Consider the following 9,627-nt stretch of genomic DNA (forward strand, 5'->3'; position numbering starts at 1 on the left):
TTTTTTTTTACTTATTTATTTTAAGTTCGGGTGCCAGATAAGGTTAAACCCCTGCCAATTTAATTAGATTCCGGATAGCTCAGTAAAAACCACCAGATACAAATAAAGAAACCAGAAAGGAGAGGAATCAAAACCCAGTAAACATTACTCACATTCCAAATGCAAATTTAATTTCGAGCAGCAAAACCCATGAAAAATATAAACCCAACATTACCGTACGATTTGCAATATTCAAATAACAACCAACATTCAAAGAGAAAAGAAAGAAAACCATTCAACAATTAAACTAAAGAAGTCCAAAAACATGACAAAATCGAGGAAACTGTAGTGAATTGAATTGTCCGTGTGATCGGCTTGCTTCCACTCACAAACAGTCTCTGGCAATTATTGAGCACATCTCTATAGCACATCAGTCACTTAAATGAGCAGCATGGTGGCTCTTCAAGCAGGTCCTTGTGTACTGAATGTATCACTCTTGTGTGCACCCAGCGTACAAGACTCTGCCAATGTGAAGAACTACTTCAGCTGCTGCCTCTTTGAGTTCACGCTCATTTTTGTTCGACATACTATACAGAGAATGTAGCTTGTGCATAAATGCTTTAAAGAATGTCAAGTCAAGTCACCTTTATTTATATAGCACTTTCAACAATACAGATTGTGTCAAAGCAACTTTACAATATCAAAATAGGAAAATAGTGTCAATAATGTAAAATGACAAGATTAAACACTCAATTTTCAGTTAAAGGCATTTCATTATTGAATTCAGTGATGTCATCGTCCAGCTCAGTTCAGTTTAAATAGTATCTGTGCAAACAAGTCGACGATATGGCTGGAAATGAATGAATGTAAATCATCATTACTTGAAAGACAGTCTAGACTATTGAGATGGGTTGCTTTCGACCCTGACTTTAACCAGCAGGGACTGATGAGAGGTTTCATTTCAGCTCTGATCTGTCAGTCCTGTCTTGTGTTTCCCCTCCTCTCGTGCCCATATTTGGTTTGTTCCTGTTCCTGTCATTATGAGTTCTTTAGTCTCCAGCCGTGTTTGATTTGTTCCCCACCTGTTACAGTTTTCCTCGTTTGATTTCGTTCTGTTTATAAGCCCTGTGTTTCCCTGTCGTCTTGTCAGCTGTTAATGGTTGAATTGTCATTTTGGATGTTCGATGTCTCCTGAGTTCGAAAATAAATCTATGTTTTGGTTATCCCTCGTCTCCTCGTTTCCCTGGCTCCAGAAGATTGTGACAGATATAGGCTTGGCATCACTTCTTCTGTTTCATCAGGGGAGAATTACACAGTTTCCTGTAAATTTCTGATATACATGTTTGAAAAATGTTTGCAGTCAGCAAGAAAGCTCTAGTTTGAAAGTGGCTACAGTCCGAACCTCCATAAAGGTTGATTGGTTGGACATTGTAACCAGTGTCCAAAACATGGAGAGAATGACTTTCTCATTAATTCAACAGATATTTGCACTACTGGGATAAATAAATTGTGTTCATGACATGTTTAGTGACCACTGTATGATCTGCCATATGGGACCAAACGATCGTCATGTTGAGTTCTGATTTCAATGTATGTTTTTTCAAAAAAAAAAAAAAGTAAAAATAAATGAATAAATCTAACTGTGTCTTGGACTACACTGTGTCCAGTTAAAACGGTGCCTTTAAATGTTACCTATTCATTATTCCTCTGAGCAAGTCGGAAGTGGATTTTATAATTTATATTAGTTTTAAAGGGATAGTTCACCCATAAATGAAAATTCTGTAATTAATTTCTCACCCTCGTGTCGTTCCAAACTCGTAAGACCTCCGTTCATCTTCGGAATACAAATAAAGATATTTCTGACCCTCCATAGACAGCAAGGATCCTTACACGATCAAGGCTCAAAAACCATGTGCCACGTGTGACGCAGCTGACACAGAAGAGCATATGCTGTTTACTAACGAGTAAAGTCGTTATTTTTGTTTTCTTTGCACACAAAAATTATTCTCGTAGCTTCGTAAAATTACGGTTGAACCCCTGATGTCACATGTCCTTGCTACACTCTACACTCTTTTTTTTTTTTACCCAAACGCTGGGTTCAGCCTGTTGGGTCATTTTTGTAATGAATCCGGTCCATGACCTTCCGTCCGATGGCACCAGAGGTCGCGCCCTTCCGTTATATTGACTTTCACACCACACAGACTGTTAGGGTGCATTTCCACTGGCACGCAGCGAGCGGAGCGGAGCAAGCGTGTTCAATTCATTTCTATGGAAGTTGAGCTTAAACACTCGCACGGTGTATTATGGGATTGAAAGCGGCGTGGAGAAAGCGTTGAGAGCAACCGAGAGCGTCAAAAATGTTGGGCATTGCTCGACTTTATGCAAATATCGAGCGAAAAACGCCAGGCGACAACCAATCATTGTGAAAAGAGGAAGATGAAACGCAAACAGGGTGTTTAGAGGCATCCTCTGCCCTAAATTTGACATGCCCCAAAGCAGTGGCGTTGTAGCATTGTCAGCGGCACTGAGCGCAGATTTGATTTGTCACACATCACCCTGGACTGCATTTTCCATCATCCATTGCATTGATTACATACAGCTGTACCAATCACACACTCACCTGAAAGCTATTACACACACTATATAACACCCACTCAGTTCTTGCTCAAGTTGCCGAGTATTGTCTGTGTTTATCAATGGTAGCACTTTACGGAGCCATTTTCCTATCTGAAGTTTTGTCTAGTTCCTAGTTCTAGTCTCAGTTCATAGTTTAGTCTAGTCTTGTCTCGCGATTGCCTGTTACCTGATTATCTGCCTGTCTTGGATTTATCTCGTCTTGTCGTTTGGACTATGTTTGCACCTTGCCAGGACTACTCTTGTTATCAGATTACTGCTCTTGTCAAGCCCCTTGGATATTGTTAGCCGTCGATCGACCATGCCCATTTTTGGATTTCTCTTTTGTCTCGCCTGTACCATACCTGTTTGCCATTGTCAGAACCTTGCCTGTTTTTTGACCATGTTTAAGAATAAAGCTTTGCATATGGATCCGTACGCCTCTCGTCTTGTCAGCTCCATTACAATTTTATTGGGTTATTTTTAATATTTTTACCCAGGTGCTGGGTTATTTTTTTAACCCAAACGCTGGGTTCAGCTTGTTGGGTCATTTTATTGGGTTATTTTAACACTGGGTTATTTTTTTCTACCTAACCGCTGGGTTGAGCATGGCTGCATACGAAAACTTAGGCAGCTGCCTCATGAGGCAATGACTTTGCAGGCAGCGTTTTTTCACAAAGGCACCTCAAGAAACTGATCTCAGACAGGCTTCTGAGGCAGCGTAACATTTTAATGGTCTACAACAAAATAGAACCAGTTTCGGTGATAACTAAACGAATATTCAATTACTATAACACTAATTTCTCGCTAGAAATAACATCAAAGGTGCAAAAAGTTAATCACCAAACGCAACTTTCAGACGCCATCTTTATTTTTTAGCTCACCCATCACGGAATGTAACGCACAGGATTGTGGGATATCCAAGGCAGCGAAGGATACATCTATGCTGCCTTCAAAAATCCATCAGACGAAGGCATCCCAGGAGACAGGAAGAGAAGCTAACTTTGGATTCGGACATGCCTTGATGTCTTCCTACCTTGGAATGTGTCCTCCGAAGGCAGCATTTTTCAGTGTTCCGATGCAGCCAAGGGCTGTAGATACACAAGGGGTAATGTGCTTACCAAGATAACGAGTTAATAAAACCCATCTGCACTTCAACATAAAAGTCCAGACTTGACACAGGGGACATGTAACACAAGCATGCTCTGTTGTAGCTTACATCAATGCCTTGCTTCTACATGAATAAAGTAGGTTCCCTGCTTAATAATCGGATTATTTAAAAAATATATATATAAATAAACCAGCAATGGTAAATACAGTGAAATGTCAGTGAAATTGTAATGTAATTTATTCTTAAATGTTTCCCAGCGTTTGTTGTTGTAGGTGAGAATTTACAAAGAAAATGTATGTTTTAGACAGAATTAATATATGTGTATGTATGTAATGTATGTATTTCTTCACTGTTTTTATAAATTCACAGTTTATTCCCCCTCTAACATTTGTCATGAGAAGTACAAAGCAATGGAAAATATAATTTAAAGTCATTTTTATTTTTATTTAATTCAATAGAAAAACAACATAAAAGTATTTTTTTTCTAAGTATAGCACTTAAAGACTACAAAAAAATAACCTAAAAGATGAAAGATATACATAAAAAATGAGACATCATCATGTAATATAGTCCAGCAGGGTTGAGCAGGTCTTGTCCTCAGGTCTTTCAGCTCTTCTGTGTGGCGCTGGAGTCGTGTTGTGTCTCGGCTGTCTCTGGCTGCGTTGTCTTCACAGTTTGACAGTCAGTGGGCAGCATCCTCTCAGCTGCTTCAGATGGCTGATTTACTGGTGCCTGTATGTAGAGCTTTCCATCAGCCATGGAGCAGGTCACCGCCTCGGGATTCACTCCTTGAGGCAGATCAAACACCCGTCTGAACTCTTGGGTTCTGTAAGAGTACGAGCCCTTCCCATCCTCCTGCTTCTTCTCGCTCTTTCCGCTGACATGCAGCTTCCTGCCCACCTGTCTGACCGACAGTTCTTCTGGGGAAAAGTCTTTAGTGTCCAGCGTCAAAGCAAAGCCTCTTCCCTCTTTCTCCACTGTGCAGGCGACTGGGTAGATCTCCTGCGAGGGTGGCATCTGGTGGATCTCCTCAAAGATCTTGTGCTGAAGTTTCTCCAGCTGCTCCAGGCTGCTCTTCAGCTCCTGCGGTTGCTCTCCGTGTCTGTAAAGAGATGTGATCTCCGGCCAGAGACTGCGCACTGGCCAGTCCATTCCCATGAATGAGCTGAGGGAAGGCTGGAATCCATGCAGGCTCAACATTTTCAGTGGCTTTTGTGATCTACTTTTGCTCCTCGGTCGAGTTGTCTCTCTGGTGGCGTCGTAAGGCTTTTAGATTTGACTCCAGTTCTGTGAGTCTCTTAGCTTTATACTGTGTGTTCATCAGCACCAGCAAGTTCATGAACTTTCCAGGTAGTTCCGGATTCGTCCATCGGGGGCAGCATAGAGAGAAGTGATGATGCCTCACCAGTCACACTCTCATTTTAGAAGATGACCAATACACATCTATTAAACTAGATTTATGAATATGGAATTTCTGAGAATCATTCTTGGTTATTCATAAGTTCTCTAATATTTTTAAAAAGATATCTGAACATTTATAAGGCTGAACACTGAGGGGCTTCAGTTGATCTGCTTCACTTTACACAATCTAAGAGGTATATTTCATATAAACACAAAACCTCATATAAACTTAATAAAATTGATCCTTCACATTCATCCTTCACATGCCTAAAATGTAAAGTTGACATAGGAACATTATTGCAGTATTTCTGAAACTTCCCCCACATTGAAATGAATGCATGTAGGCCTACCAGTTAGCATAAAATCCCTGAATTCCTAAAATTGTTGGACCAACTGTTAAAAAAAAAAAAACGTTTTATGGTCAGCTGGATTAAAACTAAGACTGTGTGAGTCAATTACAAAATGATCCAGACCACTTTTCTTCCTGTTTGACCAATTTATTGAAAGAACTGATTCATGATTAATTTACAAAGTGGATATTTATTCAGCAGTTCTGATTCTAAACAGGAAACTAATGAGAACCCCCAAAAAACCCATCTACCACATCAGCATTTGGTATCCAAACATATAAGATATGAAAGTTAGCAGTGTTTCCTGGACCACCTAAACATCTTCACTTTAATGTAATGAGTTTAAAATAATTTGTACTACAAAATAATGGCAAGACAATGCCTTTCTAGTGGAGATGCGCGGATGAGCTCAAACGTCACCCGAATCCGCTGCTTCAAATAAATTATCCATCCGCCACCCACCCGCACCTATATTTTTCTCTGATATAAATAACCGACCTGCACTTTACAATGATTCTAATTAGACTAATTCTTATTTTTGCATGATGATATGATGAATGGATGGTTCATTTTTAACAGCAGATTCAGTGATGTGAGAGCTGATCTGTGCGGCTCCGACGTGGCCACCGGAGCTCATCATGGTCGCTCTAGTCTTACTTAAGTGAACAGACAGGTTTTTATGCATAGTTAATAGACTACATTATTAGGCACCTTTGACCATCGCCCACTATAGATCAACTAACATAATCTATAATGGTGAGAATCAAGATATTCATATTTCATGATATAGGCCTAGTTAATCCTTTAAATTTTAAGGAATTCAGAGCAGAGCGACATAAAAATCTGAAAAAATATAATCGGGCCTGTTTTAGGCTTTTCCTTATTTTTATATTTTAGATGGTGATGAAAAAGGACTTGCCATCTCCTCATTGGACGTCCCTTTAGAGAGAAATGCATCTTTATGGATTACATAATGAAAGAGTTTTTGTTTTAGATTTGAATTATTTTGTTTTAAATTAGTAATTTAAAGCTTTCTATAGATATATTTATCATATGTGTGACTCAATTCGTTGAGTTTCGGTTCATCATTGTGAAGCGCTCCTATTCAAGACCAGACGGCAAGCGCATCCTCTGTTTTCCTATTTATTTTATAAAAGCACAACATTTTGTTGATATTGTGAATGCACACAAATAAAAGTAGACCCTTTACAGTTCCGAATGATGTATTACTCTTACCTTTATGAGCAAAAATTACAGCGTGTTTTAAGTTGTTTCCACTATCAAGAAAAAATGCAAGTTACTGCTCTGGCACCTCCATGTCCTGCAAAGTGTGCTTCAGCTTCCACTCTTCAAACAAACGATTAGATATGCACCTAGCGCATTTATATAGTTCAAACATTTAAACTAACATTGTGATATGCTTGAACTGTTTATATCTATAGATTTTATTTTAGGCAAGTCGTGATGATTTGAGAAGGCTAAGTTGATCAAACATAGGCTATGATCAGCTCACTGTCTGCAGCTGGTCGCTTGGTCGTTACTTAAAAAAAACAACAACAACAAAAAAAACAACTTACATTTAACGAACAAAAAGTGCTCCAAACGTTTTATAAATTAACTTTTTAAAAAACGAAACGAAATATAATCACTTTACCATTACATATATACGGAACAAAACGTCGTTGGAGCCGTAAGGGGTAACGGTAACAGGCTAATACAATGATAATAGGCTGCTTTTAAATGAACATTTAATTAAAAAACAAAAGTTCTTCTTTGGCCAGATTATAGTCTACACTTTCTTAATATAACACACGCTTTACTCCATTCAAACTTCATCTGGAATGCCACTGTATCTGTCACTGCAACTAGAGGTCTGCGCAGGACTGTTTTTTATGTCCCGCTCCCGCGAGGTTATATCCCGCACCCACCCGCTCCCGCGATATATTTACTCTTTGTTCACCCGCTGTCCGCTTTGAATAATTTTCTTCCCGACCCGACCGTTCCCGCTAAATTTAGATCTCGTTTCCAGAATCACAGATTTAAATTTCCTCTACTGAAAGAAAGACAGATAGGCTAAGAAATAAAAGTGTAGTCTGCACAAAATTGTATTTGTTATTTTATTCGTCATGTCAAGAGTCTTTTATTGACAGCAAAATATCTTAAGACACGAAATTCGTTTAACATTTTGCTGCCAACACAGTAGGAAAAAAAGTGTCACAGAGAAAATAAAAATGTACAAAAATTGTATTCCTTATTTTTATTCGTCTTGTCAGGATACAATTCGTTTAACCTTTACAACACAATATAGGAACAAGTATCGCAGAGAGAAAAATAATGTAGGTTGTACAAAAATAGCCTATTATAATTTTATTCTTCTTGTCAAAATACTAAATTCGTTTAACATCTTGCTGTAAACACAGTAGCCTAGGAAAAGTGTCGCGGAAGAAAAATAAAAAAATAAATAAATTCGACATCTGTCATTTAAAATTATAGACTAAGCAAAATATAAACAAAACCGAGTTGAGCGTTCTTCAAGGGCAGCGCATCCACACTTTGCTCCATCTTTATTCTGCTCTGTCACTCATGGACAACCTGCCTGTTCTGTCTGCGGGCCGTATATTCACTGGTAGGCTACAGCCTGCTCTGAGCATCGTTATGCACATGCTGCGCACAGACACTCGCAAATAAAACGAAGCACTGGTTCATGTGTGCAGTGCGTGCATAACAGTCGAGTGCAGGCTGTACCGGTGCTTAAATTAAAGAAAATGTTCTGAAAAGACGTCGGGAACTGGATATTGTTAGACCGCCCGCTCCCGTTCAAATTGCACCAGAGTTACCGACCGCAACCGCGTTTTATTCGGGAATTTAATCCCGCGTTGCAAGAAATCTGGTCGGGTCCCGCGGGACAGCCGCGGGAATGCAGACCTCTAACTGCAACTTCCCAAACAGGCGAACATACATAAAAATTCAATCTTCGTGTCTGTCTGTGATGAAAAAAATGAATTTAAAACACGTTCATATTTTAGAGAATATTTGCATCACTAATGATTTATCTCATCCACCTGCAATTAATTAGAATGCATTTTTTATTACATGATCCACCTGACCCGCGGATTACCCGCGGACCCCCCGCGGATACAACCGCCATCCGCGCATCAGGTTGTTGTTAGGTAGTCCAGTATTTCTATGGAAGGTTCCTAAACTTGTTGATGAGGTCAGTTTGTCAGAGGCACGGTAAAAGCTGAAAGACTCTGTAATATAATATTGGATATAATTTTGAAGGTAAAGTAAGGGCTTTTCTGAGTGTGAAAATTAATTCAGCCTTATTCAAAGCTGAATGTTAAGAACCTGCTATTGAGGAAAATATTAAATGTAGTAGCAAAATATCATCTTAGTTCTGTTAACCACTGTAAATTCTAGTGCGTTCTGTCCCTACGCAGTGTTCACTGCTCTTACTCCCTAAGCACTGGATATACATTGCAGTGGACTTCATTGAAAATAAACGCTCATCTGGAATGCCCTGGAACGCCATCAAAGAAAGGCAATGATAGGGTCACGCAGATTGTGATATAACATAAATATTGTAATTTTGTCAAAGCGCCGGTCTGATCTGGGTTTGTTTTTGTTGTGTCCTGGTCTGTCTGGAGCACATGGCTGTCAGTTGGTATTTGTGTTCACCATGTGCTCTATGGTCTATTGTTACCCCGCCCCTCTTGTTAGCTTATTATCTTGTTAGGGTTAACACCTAGATCATTAGTCACCCTTTATATTCCCCTCTTGTTTTCTGTCCTGTACCAGATTAAAACTATGCTCCGTTGAGTTAACCTGGCTCTTGTCTCTGTTGACTGTTATCTTGTTCCTATTTGTTCTCAAGCCTATTCTTGCTTAGTTTCCTTTGCATTTAGTTTATACTTTTGATATTAGGGTTTTTCTTTTGATTAGAGGTCTGTGCTATCTAGTTCCTTGTTTTTTGAGCTCCTGCCTTTTAGATTAGTTTCTCTTGTGATGTATCGATGTTCCCTTATTCCCTGTGCTGTTCGCATGCCCTTCGAACTGAACATGTTTGCTCCCTTCAGATTGGAATCTCACTTAAGATGGTGGAATACCACATGAAGTCCACTTCGCAGTCCACTTACGGTCGCATGGAACACACTTTCTGTGTGAAAGCTGCGG

At 39.3% G+C, this 9,627-nt stretch overlaps 1 protein-coding gene across 1 annotated transcript; it reads right to left on the minus strand.

Annotated features, from left to right (window-relative positions):
* Positions 1–4,270: 4,270 nt before the first annotated feature.
* LOC131552046 (heat shock protein 30-like) lies at positions 4,271–5,057 on the minus strand. The gene has a single exon (XM_058795443.1). The coding sequence runs from the start codon at positions 4,901–4,903 to the stop codon at positions 4,310–4,312; it is 594 nt and encodes a 197-aa protein (XP_058651426.1). The 5' UTR covers positions 4,904–5,057; the 3' UTR covers positions 4,271–4,309.
* Positions 5,058–9,627: the final 4,570 nt, after the last annotated feature.

This window comes from Onychostoma macrolepis, chromosome 13, assembly GCF_012432095.1.
Source record: "Onychostoma macrolepis isolate SWU-2019 chromosome 13, ASM1243209v1, whole genome shotgun sequence".
Lineage (NCBI taxonomy): Eukaryota > Metazoa > Chordata > Actinopteri > Cypriniformes > Cyprinidae > Onychostoma > Onychostoma macrolepis.